At 39.8% G+C, this 17,547-nt stretch overlaps 2 protein-coding genes across 4 annotated transcripts; one reads left to right on the forward strand and one right to left on the reverse strand.

The window, feature by feature from the left end:
- Positions 1-767: 767 nt before the first annotated feature.
- On the forward strand, positions 768-4,066 carry LOC306863644 (neuroguidin-like). Its single transcript, XM_079407137.1, has 11 exons — positions 768-824; positions 1,040-1,099; positions 1,210-1,281; positions 1,373-1,510; positions 2,147-2,231; positions 2,322-2,374; positions 2,706-2,820; positions 2,942-3,116; positions 3,272-3,419; positions 3,553-3,613; positions 3,700-4,066. Exons 1-11 carry the CDS (start codon positions 801-803, stop codon positions 3,717-3,719), a joined length of 951 nt encoding a protein of 316 aa, XP_079263263.1. The 5' UTR covers positions 768-800; the 3' UTR covers positions 3,720-4,066.
- An 888-nt stretch (positions 4,067-4,954) lies between these two features.
- Positions 4,955-17,147, reverse strand: LOC306863243 (polyadenylate-binding protein 2-B-like). Of its 3 annotated transcripts, none has more exons than XM_079406487.1 (7): positions 16,533-16,992; positions 14,959-15,067; positions 14,592-14,659; positions 14,339-14,445; positions 13,585-13,672; positions 11,721-11,872; positions 4,955-5,625 (listed from the first exon to the last, which is right to left on the reverse strand). In XM_079406487.1, exons 1-7 carry the CDS (start codon positions 16,665-16,667, stop codon positions 5,430-5,432), a joined length of 855 nt encoding a protein of 284 aa, XP_079262613.1. In that variant the 5' UTR covers positions 16,668-16,992; the 3' UTR covers positions 4,955-5,429. The 3 variants fall into 3 exon arrangements, 2 of the variants coding, with proteins under 2 accessions (XP_079262613.1, XP_079262614.1); XM_079406488.1 differs by having other exon boundaries at positions 4,962-6,598; positions 16,533-17,147; XR_013783663.1 differs by lacking the exon at positions 4,955-5,625 and adding an exon at positions 11,028-11,091 and having other exon boundaries at positions 11,626-11,872.
- Positions 17,148-17,547: the final 400 nt, after the last annotated feature.

The following is a 17,547-nucleotide window of genomic DNA, read 5'->3' on the forward strand; positions in this document are numbered from 1 at the left end:
GCATTTGAAGTTTCATTTTTTAAGTGACCAGAAATGTTCATAATGTAAGAATCATACAAATATGTAATGCACAGACTGCATTGACTCACATTCATCACTCCTGTGCTTCCTGAGGGATGTACTCATGGAGTCATCCGCCATCTTCTGGTGAAAGTCGAAAATCACTAATTCTATTTTAGAAATGTGAATTAGCAACAAATACATGCGTGCAATTTGAGCCTGCTCTGCTGTATTTATATTTGGTTAGTTACTGGGGTAAGTTATTTGGTAAACTTGTTTTATGAAACATGCCCCTGCTGAAAAATGCTCCCAAACTCGTCTAAAACCAGTCAACATCATCCTAAAACCAGCAAGAGAACCACCATATGCTGGATTATGAGTTCTAGCAGGAATGTAAACAAAAACTGGATTATGAGTTCTAGCAGGAATGTAAACAAAAAACTGGATTATGAGTTCTAGCAGGAATGTAAACAAAAAACTGGATTATGAGTTCTAGCAGGAATGTAAACAAAAACGGCCTTATGAGTTCTAGCAGGAATGGTAAAGAAAAATAGTGTTGAAAATGTATATTGTGACATGTCGTACTTGATGTATGTTTTTATTTTACTCTTAATGGCTCAAATATCAGCGTTTTCTGTCGTTTATCTTCGTGTATGTAATACTCTATATAATAATTCACGCATATTTGCACACGAAATACTCCTGTCCATCATGCTGACTTTTGTTTTAAAACGATTTTTGAATTGCGTGCTGTGAGTTTTGTCCTTACGTGGCATCCGTATCAACTTGGTTAATCCAAAATGGCGGCTACCACCGTTGGAAACGTGAGTTGTTCTTTAACTAAATAAATTTGTCCTTAATTGAACCTAAACATGGATGTGCCGTGATGTAACCGGTAGATTATACTGATTTTATTATGTTCTCGTTGAATTGTATATTATTTCACGGATAAATTACCAAATATAGTGAAACTGTCCAGTGGCTAACCTGATAGCCTTAATGATAATGTACTTAAAACTAATGTAGTTGTATTTTGCAGGAGCTTATAGACAATGATCTTCCCTCTGCTGTTCGTCTACTCAACAGTCTCACAGAACAGGTCTGTTATGTTAGATTCTATTATACGGTCTTATTTTGTGTTCAGCACCACAATTGTTATAATACACAAAGATATGAGAAGATGGTGATTGACACTTGTCTTATTTTCAGGTTGCTTCAGTAACAAGTCATGTCCGGGACCTGATAAAGAAAGTCCGAGAGAAAGCTTATCAAACTTCTAAGGTAGAAGTATTTTTATGATATTGATAACATATTAAATACAGTCACAATTTTCAAAACATGTTTGTGAGCTTTCCTATCTTTTTCGCTCCAGGGTTTGTCTTTTCTGGACTTGAGATATCATCTATTACTGTTTTACCTTCAAGACATCACACATTTGATGAGTTTAAAGACAGAAGGAGAAAGTCTGCAGGACAACAGCGCCATCCATAGGCTAGTCACCATAAGGACGGTACGATATTAAGCACATAACACTCAGAATTTGTATTCCCTTTGTTAAAACAAAACAAAGTGTCATCCATTTTTTGCCAAATTCCTCATCTGAATCAATTAATTCGCTAAATTAGTGCTGTCAAACAATTAATCGCGACTAACTGCATCCAAAATAAATTTTTGTTTGCATATGTGTGTATACTGTGCATATTTATTATGTTTATATATAAATACAAACACATGCATGTATATATTTTAAAAAAATATGTTACGTTTATATATTAAATATATGTACATAAAATATAAGAATATAAATGTATATACATGTAAATATTTTAAATATATATACTGTGTCTGTGTGTGTGTGTGTGTATATATATATATATATATATATATATATATATATATATATATAAATACATAATAAATGTACACATACATACATTATGTAAACAAAAACTTTTATTTTAAATGTGATTAATCACGATTAATCGTTTGACAGTACTACACTAAATAAGCTAATACAATACTGGCAATTCTGGCATTAAATCAAATATATTGATACCATAGTATTTTAGAAATGAATCCTGTCTGTCTCGGTTATTTCTGACTTCAATATATAATGTAAATGCAATTAAATGTTTTTGTTGTATAGGTTTTAGAGAAGATGAGACCCCTAGATCAAAAGCTTAAATATCAGATTGATAAATTAGTGCGGACCGCAGTAACAGGCAGCCTTGGTAAGTCTTTCATTCTTACATGTTTTGTCATTGATTGCGTATATTAAGAACACTGAAGTTTACTGACTCGATTGATGGTGTTTCTTTCAGCTGAGAATGACCCTCTACACTTTCGGCCTAACCCTCAGAATCTGGTCAGCAAGGTAATGTTTCATTTCATTAAATTGATTTAATTTGTGCATATTTTTAATTCTAGAAGCAGAGCTAGGTAGATTACTTACAAATTGTAACCCGTTACTGATTCCTAATTACATGACAAAAATTGTAGTTAGTATCATAATCCATACATTGCTGTATATATGTGTGTAATGTGTATATATATATATATATATATATACACACACATATACAGCAATGTTTAGGTAAATTTTTATATATATATATATATATATATATATATATATATATATATATATATATATATATATATATATAAAATTTACCTAAACATTGCTGCATTTCCTTCCCACATAGCTGAATGAATCTGAGAACTCCGATGAGGACGACGGAGGAGGAAAATCAAAGGGGCTAAAAGATCCCTCAGCCAGCAGGAAATACATACCTCCTCGAATTGCTCCAATGCATTATGGTAAGTCTTTTGATTTTGTAGCAGTTCACTTTGGTTACCTAACTTTAGGATTTAGATGTAGAGACATACAATAACATTGCTAGTTAATACTCATCCCAAACCCTGCCCTGTCCATACACAGACGGAGACATGACAGAAGCAGACCGGCAGAAGCAGCTGATCGATAAACAGAAGAAAGTGGCACTCCGCAGCTCTGTGATCCAGGAGCTCCGACAGCAATACAGCGATGCTCCTGAGGAGATCAGAGACCGCAGAGACTTCCAGACCGAACGGGAAAGCAGAGAAGAGCTCAACAGGTACATAATATGAAAGTTTATGGTAATATTATACTTTAGACATTAAATACAGTAGATTCTGTAAACAAACAGATATAATATTGATATCAAATAATATTGATTTTTTAATTAATATTTTTTTTCCCCTTATAATTTTGGAAAAATGTTCATAAAAGGAAAACCTATGAGGAGTCCATGTTGGTGCGACTCAGTACGACACGTGAGCAAAGACTCGGGAAGAGAGGAATGGTGGGAATGACATCACAGCTGAGTAAGATCACACGATTCAGTGACATCAGCGCTCTGACAGGGGGAGAAGCACAGGTGAGCTGGCGCATGGCATCATGGGTAGTTTTACATATCTTTTAGAAGTTCTAATGATCATTGTAGTGACGGTTTTTGTGTGTATTTCTATAACGGGTTGATCTATTCTGAGTGAATTTTCTCTTTTTGATAGGATATTGGTAATACTAAACCCAAGAAAAAGAAGAAAATTATCAAAAAAGGGAAAAAGAAAAGTAAGTATTTGTTTTGTAAGTTATGTGAGTGCTTTAAAAAAATAAGTGTCCAGTGTTGTATATTAATTCATATTTTATCTTTTCAGTTTTCAGGAAGCACAAGTAAACCACTGATGCTAAGGAGAGATTTTAAGATGAATTTCAACAAAATGATTCTTTTCATGTTTAAATATATCTTTCCTTTCATGAACAAGGGTGTGGAGCCTTATGTAAAAAGGTTAATCCGACTACCTTGATTTGCATATCTCTTAAATTTCTAATAAAATAAGGTGACTGCATGGCATGCTTATTTCTTCGTGTATTCAGTGGTGAAACATTTTTGTAAGTGGTGGTCTTTAGGATCTTAATACGGTTACACTAATTTCATATTGGATCTATTCAATCATTGTTTGATCTGATGAACAAAAATGTCCCAATTCTTGACAATTATGTTGAAATAAATGAAGACAAACTAAAATGAAAAGTAGTTAAAATATTCATTAGTTTCATCCTAGGCAGAGCCTGCATGCATTAGTTACAATGGCCGTCACTTTTATGGGGTGTTCTTATGTTTTTTGTCCCACTCAAATCACAAGTTTGCTGTACTGTGGCAAACCAAATTAACCATATAATTTTTGCTTTTTGAAAAGCAATATTCCTTTCAGATGAATCATGGTGGCCTGTGGCAAGCCAGAAAAATCCATACAATTCTATGTAAAAAATACATTATAAGGGTTTTGAAGTAAAGCTAAGGGATGACCTCAAAATTAGGAGATAAAACTTGTTTCACAGGATTTGTTCAAAGTTTAATGTAATGGACAGGGTCTAATAGGTGTACTGTATAACATTACAAAACCTATAAGTGTGATTTCAAGATGAAGGCACATTATCATTAACATGATTGTTGAAATAGACATTTGCTAAATTAGTCACAGCACAAAATGTGAAATTATTCAGAGGCTACTAGGATAAGTCGTCTTTTTTTGGAAAGAAAAAAAAAATAAGGTTATGCATAATTATCTGGCTTTTATTTTTTCTTCTATATTTTAAATTATGGTTATCCGATTACGTGTTTATCATTTATTGCATTAAGTAAAACTAAAGCATGTACAATTCAGGTTGGAATGAGTAAAATACATTGTACATCAAGTTGGCATGAAAACAAAAGCATAATCACTATGGTGAGTTTGGAATGAGTGACCAGTTTGGATAGAATTATCTTATGGACAAATTTTGTTTGCACTTGAGGATTTTACGTTCATTTAGGCTTTATTCTTATTTTACACTTTACCCAAAAACATGGAAACCTAGCATGGAAGTCATAGAATACCCCGAAAGAAAGACCAAACAAACACTTCAGATACTTTTTACACAATGTCTTTTATTTTTTTTCTAATTACAGACTCATGGGTTAAAAATAAAATAAAAAAAGGAAAACATCTTTTCTCTTTTTGTCCATACCCACTCCCCCATCTGAAAAAGGAAAACGAACAGAAACGAGAAACCCCTCCACATAAACCCCCCTCCCTCCCCCCGAAATAAAATCTCCGAAGCCCTCCTTAAGTAACCGATACCTGTAGCCCACGCGTTAGTGCTCCATCATGCCCTAACTGCACTGTGCACTGAGAAAGACAAGGCCCTAGAAGAACCCTCCCCTTCAAGCTCTTTCTAGTCCTGCCTCTCTCACTCACTCGCAATTTAAGCAGCCATTGCTCTATCATGGCTCTGCCTTCACGATATATAAATTTGTGTGGTGGATGTGTGTGGTGTATGCGGTGTCTGTATGTCTGTGTTAACATGGGCCTGGTGCATCTCTGTATATTCATGTTGGTAAAGCTCAGCGCTTGTTATTGTAATAAATGCCTCCCGCAGTGGGCCGGTGGTCGCCCTGTCCCCCTCCCCCGCCCCCCCACACGGAGAGGATGGGGTGAGTGTGCATAGCGGGTGCAGAAAGAGACAGAGACGCCGCCGAGACGGTAGGGGGCGCCGCGGCCACAGGAGGAGGGGTAGTCAGCCTCCACTGGTCCTGAAACCTGAAACGACAAGAAGTGGTCTAATATACAGAGAGAGAGAGAGAGAGAGAGAGAGAGAGAGAGAGAGAGAGAGAGAGAGAGAGAGAGAGAGAGAGAGAGAGAGAGAAAGATAGAGAGAGAGACAGAAGGGGAGAGGAGGAGAAGCGGCACAGGAACAGGGAAAGGATGGTCGAAAATGGCATATGGCAGTGTGAGACAAAATAACTTTTCAAACACAAAAGAAAAGATCTCAGAGCTCAGGCCATGCCATCTTACAATAGTCGTATGGTGTGGAAGATGGTTCAAGAACAGTAAAACGTAAAAACAACGCCCAACTCTAAACCACTGTTGGAATAACACAGGTGGAGGAAGTAATCCGAGTGAGGGATGAACGGGAAAGAAACCAGCACTGGGGGGGGAAAAGGGATTCCAGAGAGCAGACAAAATAATAGAGAATGTGATCTCAAATAGCACAACTTTGTGAAAACAAACAACATTCTTGCTATTAAATTGTTCACATATTCACGTTACAATCATAGAAAAAAAAAAAAAAAAAAAAAAAAAAGTTAACATTTTTTTTTTCTGTTTGCCTTTCTTGAGTGCAAACATAAGAGGTGCTGTTTGCTGAGAGAAAAATCACAGCCAGACAAAAGGACACATCTGCAGCCTGAGATTACATCATCATCTTCTCAAATTTAAACAAATGCCACCAAATCTCCCCGACAGCCATATTGTACCTTACCAGGGCGATCGCAACACCTCCTCACACGCACGCGCACACACAATCGCACACTGCGGCCAGTCAGTCTGTCTTTCCTGGAGATGCTCTTTTCTTTCTTTTTTTTTTTTTTGTCCTTTTTTTCTTCCTTTTTTGAGGGGTCTTTTTTTTTTCTTTACTAAAGGGATACAGGATGATAGTGGGGGGGGGGGATTTCATAGGGGGGTGGGGAGGTATTAGTAAGGGGAGTACCACGATGTTGTTCGCCCTCGGCCCCTGGAAAAGAGAGAGAAAAAGAGGGTGAGTTCTTTTTTGTAGTTTAAGACGACGGACACCAATTCAATTTTTTGGGGATATGAGCGTTTGTATGTCAGTAATATGCATTTTAAAGGGCCTTACAAGGTGGGTGAACGTTTGTGCACTCATGTATCAGGTATACACAATTCATAATATGAAATGCAATGTATACCCCTCTTCTAGTGATTAATGCAACCATGTATAAAGAAGGCTTAATATAAAGGGAAGCTGAGGAAGATTATCCAACAGCAAAATGTGTGTGTGTGTTATATTCAGGCTTTAGAAATTATCTAGTGTCCAGTGTAGGGGACAGTGAAAGCACGCTCTCCCTCTTTCTCTCTCTCTGAACGGGGCGGCTCCTGTGGTCTCTGTAAAGGAGAGATCCTGGGGACATGAACCCTCCTACACATGCACAGTTACAGGCGACGACACAGCTCTCCACATATGGACTGGGCCACACACACACACACACATTAATAAATGTAGGGGCATCCATTCAGGCAGCCAGAGACGCTCTTCATTCACACATACCCCCTCCAGGAACAGCCTGCGCGCTTTATGGCACAGAATCCTCTGTGTTATTGGTTGGATACTAAAACTGTCAATATCAGGCTGCAGGAATGAACCCTCCATTCTGGAAGTGAACATATTGTTAATCATGCGAGGGGGTGAAAATGAACCAAAATGGGCTTTTCTGAACCAAACGTGCCTGAGGTCAAACACACACTTGCCTTCAAGTTATTTAGAGCTGAGCTTGACATCAGCTACATGCTTGATGTGGTTTATCTTGTTTTACAGTTTAATCCCATTGGCTAACTGTAAAAATGTACAACCATATAATGACCTACTTAACATATTTCAAATCTGGGTATCAGGTTGGGTGTGGGATAAAATAAATATTTAAACTAGTGCTGTCAGACGATTAATCGCATCCAAAATGAAAATGTTTGTTTACATAATGTGTGTGTACTGTGTATATTTATTTATAGATAAATACACACATGCATATTTAAGAAATTTTACGTTTATATATTTATGCATGATATAATTTATGAATATATACATGTAAATATTATAAAAATATATGCTGTATGTGTGTGTATTTATATATACACATAAATATACACACACACACACATATATATTATGTAACCAAAACCTTTTGAATTTATTTTGGATGCTATTAATCGCGATTAATCGCTTGACAGCACTAATTTAAACCAATCAAAAAACATTTACAGAGCATTAATCCAAGCTCCACTCCAACAAAAAAAGTCAAAGTGTGGCACTGTACATACAAGATAGGGCTGGGTGATATTGCCTGAAGAAAAAAAAAAAAAAAGATTCACAAAAAATCTGACTTACGATTTAAATCGACCCCCCCCCCCTACTTAAAATCAATCTGCAGATGCCAAAGAAATTGTTCAAAACAAGTTCTAACTTTACGGAGTGTCTATTTACACTAAGTGCAAATAGCCGACTTTGTTGGCAAAGGCCATTTACACTAACTGTGCGTTCACACCACCGCCGGCGAGAGCGTCAAAAATCGCCCTGGCCGCCCTGACTGCGACGCTGTAGAAAAGATTCGTGGACGCGCTAACGCTCTGACGTAGATCGTACGCTCGTCTTGTATTTAAAGGAGCCGCAAAGGAAACAAGCAGGTTGATCTTGTGCAGACTGACCACAAGTAGAGTATAAGTTAACCTCATGAAATATTTTAAATGTGAAAGTGAGAAATTGATCGATGGAAAGAACTTAATTGTAGTTACATGTTTGCTAACCAAATAAACCAATTAAAAGCCATTTGTGTGGTGTGGATTTGTGTTCATGGTTAAGTGCTAGTCTAATTTCAACATTATAGGAGACATTTACTAGTCTTGGTCTTTAATTAACATTAATTTGTGTGCAGCCTACATTACAAACTGTCCAGATTGAAGTGTAGCCTTAATGCAATTGGTCAAATCAGTGTTGTTTTGAGCAAATAAATTGAATTCCCGCTGAAAAACAAACGTTGTAGCGGGAAAATGTCCTCTATAATTTTTATTTATTTATGTCCCTGTACACAAACAGGGACACGTCAAATATTATCGGGAAACCCGCCACAGCAATAATTAATCTCTCTTCCATTTTGCTTGGGAACTAATGTGGTCGGAACCAAAGTTTACAGGACTGCGTTCTCTGGAACCCTCTCAAGCGGAGGACTTCTACATTCCGATTGGTTGCCGCCCAACCGCGTCATAGCTCATTACCATAAAGTTGACCTGATTTCAACTCTCCTCGACGCTCTCACCGTCCAAGACTCGCCGCGCCGCTCTCGCCGGAGCTCGCCGCCGGCTCACATTGAAAATGAATGACTTCCGGCCACTTTGACGCTCTCGCCGCCGGCGGTGTGAACGCACAGTAACTCCGCCCCCCAACGTGCGATTGACTTAGTCAACAAAAAGATGCCCATATAGCATCAATTTCAGTGGTGTAGATGGTAGGCCTATGCTTTTTGATATAATCAACCCGAGTTTGAGACCCCTTATACCAAACTTTTTTTCTCCCTTTTCAAATCTCATATCGCATTGGAAAGGCATGTATTAAGGAAATAATCAAAAAGTTGAAAATAAAAGTATCTGGTAGGGTTAGGATAGGTGTAGGGAGGGCTTTATTGTCCCAATAAGGTGGCATCCATTTAATAATTTGAATTAAGCAAATACAATTTATTTATATAGCACCTTTCACAGACAAGGAGTCACAAAGTGCTTTACAACACTATCAATAAAACAAATATTCAGTATTCAGAAAGGCACAGGAAACAAATAACGATTGCTAACGGTTGCCTGTTACATTACCAGTGTTTCCCACAGACTTGGACTTTATTTGTGGCTGCATAGATGCAAATTAATTATCTGCCAGCAGGAGGCGCTTTTAGAGCAGGAGAAATAGCGGTTTCCCTGGTAACGCTGTACACAAATTAGCTCCACTCACAAACGCTGCTTTATCAGACATTATGCAAGATGAAATGAAAATGACATCCAAAATTTTCCGAAGAGAGTCTGTTTCCTTCAGAAATGCAGTGATATAAAGACACCTGCACTGTGATTCGATTCTGAAACGTGCAGTGCTTGCTTATTCAAAGTCAAAGCTTTTTGAAAAAAAAAAATCTATTTGTGGCGGTCAGTTTTGATATTGTAGCAGGCCGCCACAAATAAATCAATGTATGGGAAACACTGCATTACAGAACATAAAATTTCACTTAGCCTACCACATAGAGTAAGGAGAGATGACTGAGGACGATGACGAATGATTTGCAGATCCTGAGCACCATGACAAACATCTAATCTTGTAAAATGTGTGGTAAGTAGGCTACTGCCGCTCCATAGTAAAAACAGCGCACGTGCGATCGCCAATCTCGAAAGTGAAACTAAAAAGCCATCGTGCATTCAAAAGCAGTTTCAATGCCATGCATAATAGCGGCTCCCTGATGCCCGCAATTATGATTACCTAATGATATAACTGCGAGAGAAAGTATTGATATTTATCTCCTATCTCATATTTATTGGAGTTCTGTAGTATACATCTTTTTTTAGAAAAAACGATTTTCATTCAAACAAGTCGACAAACTACACATTCGAGTTAATCGATAAAATTGATTTATCACCCAGCCCTAGTACAAGAGTTTCCCAACAAACTGATGTACAAGATTCTGATTCATAAAATGCTTTCACCCTACCAGATCTTTCAATATAAAATCTTCTATTTACATCCCTTCATCGCCAAAACTTAAGTGCTAAATCCATTCAGAGGGCATAAGATTTGGGTTGTGTCCCAAAACCTACTGAAGCGCCTATCTAGAGAGGACCACAGGCCTGTTTAAAAATTCACCACTGTGTAAGCAGCTCACTCTGTTTTGAGACACAATGCAGAAATCATCTTCACATTGAGAAGCAGACTGACTTCTAAACCTCTGGTGAGTGTGAAGGCTCATTCCATGCTCAGAATCTTACACTGCAGGAGGGAAATGGACAGCGATGATGACGATGGCTGTGCATGTGTGTTTAATGGTTTGTAATTCTTCCTCAGTTTCTCTTTAAACATGACGACACAGGAGTTTGTACAGAGAGTGCAGACTACAAATAAGAGTGGTGCTGTTCTCTCCTCACACCCAGAGGCATTAAACAGGGGCATGCGTACATACAGAGGCAGACTGTCACAATTACAGATTAGAACAGAAATGGTAACAAGCTAAAAAATATATAATAATAATAATAATAATAATAATAATAATAATAATATGAACAAAAAAGGGGGGAAAAAAACTGATTGAAAAAGTAAAAAAACCCGACTGGCATGTTGTTATAAAACCAATAACCTGTAGTCTTGAAATGAATTTCATTTTCTGATACATTATTTTTCTTTTTTTGATACATTTTTCCAGCAGTGCTTAGCACAGCGGTTCTCAATTCCATTCCTCGTGCCCCCCCGCTCTATACATTTTGTATGTTTCTCTTATCGTTTCAGACGTTTGTTCTATTCGAACGTAAGTGCCCTGCGAAGTGGACATCACAGGATATTCCGCAATGATTCCAGTTCGAAGCGAACGTATGCATTTCATTCAAAGTGCATTGAAGTGTGCGAGACGTGAATTTAAATTGTATTTACAGAGGTATATGATGTCCACCCGTCTGTGTGTGAAGACGCTGCGCAGCGCAAATCCGTGAATGAATGTTTTCCGAAGTGAAGTAAACTTCAACGGATTTCCCCTGCTCAGGGAGTAAGGAGCAATGGACACCGTGTAGGGATCATGTCAATCGGAACACAGTTCATACACGGAGCTCACTTCTAACAAGCAGATTATCTGAATCAGGTGTGTTAACTAAGAGAGACATGCAAAATATTCAGAGCGGGGGGGCATGAGGACTGGAATTGAAAACCGCTGGTTTAACATGACAAGATGGGATAAATAAAATTAAGCATCGACATTTAGAAAACTTATTTTAGATTGTCCCCTGTCCCCCCACCCCGATGCACACACACTTTCACAGCAGCACTCTCTGTCAGGATGGAGCCTGTGTGTCAGTCACTGTCAAACGTGCAAGGCTGGCATGGAGCTCACCTGAAGGCCCGTCCTCTGCCTCTGGGGGGTGTGTAGCCACTGTAGTAGCGCGCCCGGGATGAAAAGTTTCCTCCCCGTGAGCGGAAACGGGCCCGAGGGAAACCGCGGTCTGTGGTGCTAATGCCAGGACGATTTGTTCTCTTGGCCCCAACCTGTAAGAACAGTTGGGAAATTTATGATTCAAATTTCAAAAGAATTTTAAATATTATTTTGTACAATCCCTAAAAATTTTGTATAAAGCCTCGTGCGCTTATCGCCAGCGTTTTTCGATGCATCTTTGTGTTCATACCCAAGCGATTTTCGCTGGCAATGAGCCGAGTGAACATGCAAATTCACTCCCTGACATTAGATGGCGCGCCATGAAAAACAGAAATACCCCGGTACACATCGTATCCTATCTGATCTGCAATAGACCCTACGTTCCATTCGGAAGGGCTCATCCCTATGCCCTAATGCCTTCAAAGGGTTTACCCTCCGGAGTGAGTGCTTCGAAGGGTGTAGGGGACCAAACAACTGTTTCTTGAAGTGCTCTTCAGCGTCATTATACAGAGGCGCCATCATCATGCAATGAATCAGCGCAAAGGATCATGGGAGCCCAAAGTGTCCATCGGTTGTACCTTTCGAAATCTTTCATTCTGAAGGGCCCTTTGAAGTGGCTAATTTTGAGCACTTCGGTTTGCAACGACACTTCAATATGGCGGCCATAACTGTTTTCACTCCGAAGTGCCCTTCAGAGGGCGATATTGCCCGTTTGGAACGCACCGAGAGTGGTGGAACTATGATCTCACTTTGTAGGCGAAAACCCGGAAGTTAGCATTTTGGCACTTCCGGTTCCATCGTCCCAGAGTCAATGGGTTTTTTGAATGGGATTTTAGTTAAATCCCTTAAATAAGGTCCATGGTTCACACAGGCTCAAGATACTTTCACGTTTTATTCTACAACATAAAACACGATTGCTAACAAGTTGCTAAATGGGACTACAGGCGCTGTCTGAGACATTCAACGTCATCACGCCGAACAGTTTATCAATTTACAGTATTTTCCAGTTGTAGTCAAAAATGTATTAGCAGTATTAAGCCCCTTTCACAATGCACGTTGGTCCCAGAAAATTGCCAGAGTGCCTTCTGTGTGAACGCAACCACGACCCGGGATTGATTCCAGGATCAGTGGGGGTGGTGATGGCTCAGTGGATAAGACACATGCCTTTGGTGTGAGAGACCCGGGTTCGAATCCACTGTGAGACACCAATGTGTCCCTGAGCAAGACACTTAACCCCTAGTTGCTCCAGAGGCGTGCGACCTCTGACATATATAGCAATTGTAAGTCGCTTTGGATAAAAGCGTCAGCTAAATGAATAAATGTAAATGTAAATGCAATCCCGGGTTGGGGACCTAGTAATATTGCCGGGTTCAGTCCCGGAACGAGCACTGTGTGAACAAAAGCCGGATAAATGCTGTAAAGGCTGATGACGCGCGTTATCGTGCAACTCTTTTACCGGGTGTTTTGAAGGCAGATCAACATTCACACAACAAAAAATGTGTAAACTGGAATGAAGCAGCGATCGGAGCCCCTCACTATCCGCGCAGAAGCTGAAATCGTTCGCCAGTTTAGCTTTTTTTTTTTTTCTCCGTTCACCAGTTTAGTGAAATGGTGCGCGGCGCATTATATAGGTCACATGAAATGTCACGTGTCTTTACTGGATCTTTACGGGTTGTATGTGAACGCACGCACAGATTCCGGTAAATCACTGGCAGTGTGAATGAACCAAAATCTAACAATCCGGGAACAATTGCCGGAACACATTACCCGTGTATTTCCGGAATCTCTGTGTGAAAGGGGCTTTAGTTGTAATGCCTCATCTCACCTTAATCTGCCTTCCTCTGAATAAAGACTCATCCAGTGCCATGGCTGTCCTAACAGACTCCTTGTCTGCGAACTCTATATATGCAAACCTGAAACATGAAGAGGGCAAATGATCAAATGAGGGCAGCTGAGGTCAATTAAAAAAAAAAAAAACAGGAAAGCATACGCTGAAACCACTATGAATTATTTATTGTTGTAAGCATATATGCGCACACACACACACATATATATATATAAATAATCAAAAAACTAAATATGCATAGTGTTAAATTTATAAAGATATGAACAGTGTTCAAAGTAGCAGTGATTAAAGCATTGCATCAAAAGTTACCCCATGCAATGATTCAAATTATTAATGGGAGCAGCTTGAAAATACTGTGCACCAGAATAGCACAATAGCTAAAGAACAATCTCACACTTCACAGTCTCGAGTCCACATATAAATAGCGTAAAATCATGCCATGTAACAAAAGGCCATATTAATTACTGCAATGTGGCCATTCAAAAGAATAAATAAAGGTCAAATAATTTGTGATTAATAATGTGCTTTATTGTTCAAAATTTCTGAACATTTGAATAATATTTCAGTGGCTACTGTTCATTTTGTGGGTTGAGGTGATGCATCAATGCCTACTCTAAACCTACAGTGCCTATTCGGAGCAGATGCTTTAAAGCAGAAGAAAATAAGATGCCCAAGATGATGACGAATGTTGTAAGTTAAGAAAGAAAAACCAACAGAGGAACGCATGAATTACCCTTTGGGGTGTCCTGTAAACTTGTCACATAAGATGGTGACTCTGTTTACGGAACCACAGCCATGGAAATGCGCCTCCAACTCCTCTGCCGTCGCACCATAATCCACCTGCAAGAGACAAAATCGAATCAACACCACTTCGAAGATGTCATTAAATCAAGCATGTTAAGGAAAATATTACATGAGACATATAAAGGCAACAAATACATGAATACAGCTGGTAGCCAAATAGGTATAAAAATTATTGCACATACATTTCCAACGTAAATAGATCTCCCATCTGCTTCCATCTTCTCTTCAATGGACATAATGACAGGGCCAGCTGCAGAGAGAAAACACTGTATTCCCATGCAGCTCCAACACTCATGCATTTGTGATTTAACACAGAAAAGAGTGTCTGCAAGCTTACTTCATAGCTTCACAGCTGAAATCTAGGTTACATTCTGTTTCTAGTCATATCTTGATTGACCTCAAATGGTCCACAACTAGTTTTTCTTCTCCCTCTAATGCAGTCCTATTCATCAGTACTGTCTGTTCTGCAGTGCTCTCCTTAGAGCTCAATCTTCCCTAGACTTGCCCGTTCACCCTCCCTCATTCATTCATTCGTTTAGTCTCACTTACCAGGTGGAGGACTGAGATTCATCTGTTTCTCCACCTCGTTCTGAAGCTCCTTCAGTTTCTCTGCCTCCTCCTCCATCTCTCTCACCCGGGCTTTAATTGCCTCCAGCTCCTGAAAAGGCAAAGAAATGCACATATTGACTTCAACCATCAAAAACAAAAAACAAAACACAGATTGTTAAGACATTTAACAGAACTGGAATGGAATATTTTGCATAACTCCATCCTGAATAAATGATTTTGGCTTCCCTCATCGACAGCTACATTGGATCTATATTGCATCAATATGATGTGTTGCTGCTAAACCCATTTTGAAATGCGCAGCCGATTTCTTCCCAGAATGCACACTCATTCATTCTTCTCACCAGTGATCGTGGACACAGCATGCACATGCACTTTCACACGTGATTGTGCACCGAGCTCTTTCAAACCATCATTTATTATTGTCCAGTCAGCAAGACGCCCTAAGCATGATGCCATCCGCGCACGCATTGTTGTGCGCGAGCAAACACACTTTTGGTGTGTGTTCACACGCACGCACACAAGTTTGAGCAGTGCTGCATTGCAGGGCAGTGGGAGTCGCGCTGGATCGCGAGTAAAGTAACCCAGCATGGATGTGATGGCCTCTTTCACGCAGTTAAAACAAGATTTTGCATGATACGAGCTAGCATTCACAACCGATCACAAGCGCAACCAACAGTGACTAATCATTTAAATACTACACATCCTCATTGCATGATGAAATAAAGTAGACATGCATTCAGCATGCAAATGCATGACCTACTCTAGCTCCAATAATGTTAATGTGCACGAAGAGAAACGCACCAGCCCAGCCCTAATGCACCATCTCCATCACAAAATCACCAACAAATGATGCAATACATCACGAGCGGCATTTAATCTTTAGCGCACATCGAATAAAATGATCACGGCGATGCAGATGTGCATCAAATACAGTGCGCTTTGCCCACCGACAACGCTGTAGTTTTCCTTAATGTTACCAATTTGACGCAAAATCTGAAAATAAAAGCATCTCACGTCTCTTTCAACATGTCACGTCGCATAAAGATTTATTCCATTGCAGAGGCCAACTACAATCACGCGCAGTTACCAACGCGACTTACTCTTCCACGCCACAAATATTACTGATCAGAAAAGAGGCGTGTTTACCGGGAGCCGTCTGCTTCTTTGCGGATGGACCCACACTGCTGAGGCTAATGGCGGCCTGTCCTACCCTCGCCCCTGTCTCTTACATCTCCCGTCTCGCATTTTTGCGATGAAGATTTTTTTTCCCCCCGCTAGGTCGACAGATCTGGCGCAGAGAAACCAAGACCGATGTTGCGCCAACATGGCGGCCAGCAGCACGCATGCCACTCACTAATTCTACTGCACTGCGTGAGCCACAATGGCGGACAAACCGACTTGGCAAAACCGGTTTTGCGTAAACATGAGTATTTGGTTTTCGTATGAAATTCACACATTTCTTTTAAATGTAACACTGGGGGAAGGAATTAGGATGAAAACCTATACAGAAAATGAAACGTTGTTAAAGCGAGGAAAATGCGTCCTTCACTCACCGGGTCTTCAATAGCGGCCTCTCCCTCATCTAATCCCGGTTCTTCATCGCCGACGCCTGGGTCTTCAAGTTCTGAGTGTCCCGGGTCTGAGTCTAGCAGAGATTCCTCTGCCAGTCCGTTACCAAACTCCGCCATCGCCTGATTCCCGGTGGTCCGACGCGCCTCGTGGCTGCACTACAGGCCGCGACTCTCACAGGGGGGAGCGAGAGAGAGGGGTAGGGGAGGGAATAAAAAAAACGGCGGAAAACGCCGCTCACTAAAGTTAAAATGGGGAATAAAAGCCCGCCTCGCTTCTTCTGGAGCTCAAACGTGTCCTTCAACGGAAAAAACAACAACACTATTTATCCAAATATAAATAGGTTTCACTTCGTCGATATGTCTATTTACATTAGAAGACAAATTCAGAAAAGCAAATGTGTATTCTTCGCGAGGACTCGTGTGTTCCAGAACAGAAATGGAAGCCGTAGGCGGGGATTCCGAGCACTGCAGGCGCACCAGCGACGGGTGATTGGACAATTCCTCACTTTAGACACGCCCTCTTAACGTATCGAGGACGGGTATTGGTGTTCTCTCGGGGTATTTCTCTGCGCTCGCTGCTTAAGACTTTACAACAGCGACTGTGATTGGATACAAGCAGCGTCAATCACGGCTCACAGACCACCTTTATATTGAAACGGCATATGCTACTATGAAATGTTGCCATGTCCGGACAATATAATCCACGTGGACTTGTATTTTACATAAAGTTGTATAGATAATATATATTTAAACTTACTTCCAGAATACAGGCCCATAATTAGGCTTCCTAGTACTTGGCAAAAATAGTATGACCAACCACTTAAAGCAGTTCAAATGTCAGGAATAAGATTACATTATGCTTTTTTCATTTTTTCTCCTTCCTTCTCAGGATGTTTGTCACGTTCATAAAAAAATAATAATAATAAATGAAGAAAAATAAAGCATGCCCACTAAAATAGCTGTTGTTAAATTTCCTCACCTACTGTCCGAGTTATTA

The sequence above is a fragment of the Barbus barbus genome, assembly GCF_936440315.1.
Source record: "Barbus barbus genome assembly, chromosome: 44".
Taxonomy (NCBI): domain Eukaryota; kingdom Metazoa; phylum Chordata; class Actinopteri; order Cypriniformes; family Cyprinidae; genus Barbus; species Barbus barbus.

Coding starts and splice junctions, on each gene's coding strand:
- LOC306863644 (XM_079407137.1), top strand. CDS start 801: ATGGCGGCTACCACCGTTGGAAAC. Junction 2,821..2,941: donor AATTGCTCCAATGCATTATG/GTAAGTCTTTTG, acceptor GTCCATACACAG/ACGGAGACATGACAGAAGCA. Junction 3,117..3,271: donor AGCAGAGAAGAGCTCAACAG/GTACATAATATG, acceptor TGTTCATAAAAG/GAAAACCTATGAGGAGTCCA.
- LOC306863243 (XM_079406487.1), bottom strand. CDS start 16,667: ATGGCGGAGTTTGGTAACGGACTGGCAGAGGAATCTCTGCTAGACTCA. Junction 14,446..14,591: donor GATCTATTTACGTTGGAAAT/GTATGTGCAATA, acceptor TGTCTCTTGCAG/GTGGATTATGGTGCGACGGC. Junction 5,626..11,720: donor GGCAGAGGACGGGCCTTCAG/GTGAGCTCCATG, acceptor TTGTCGTTTCAG/GTTTCAGGACCAGTGGAGGC.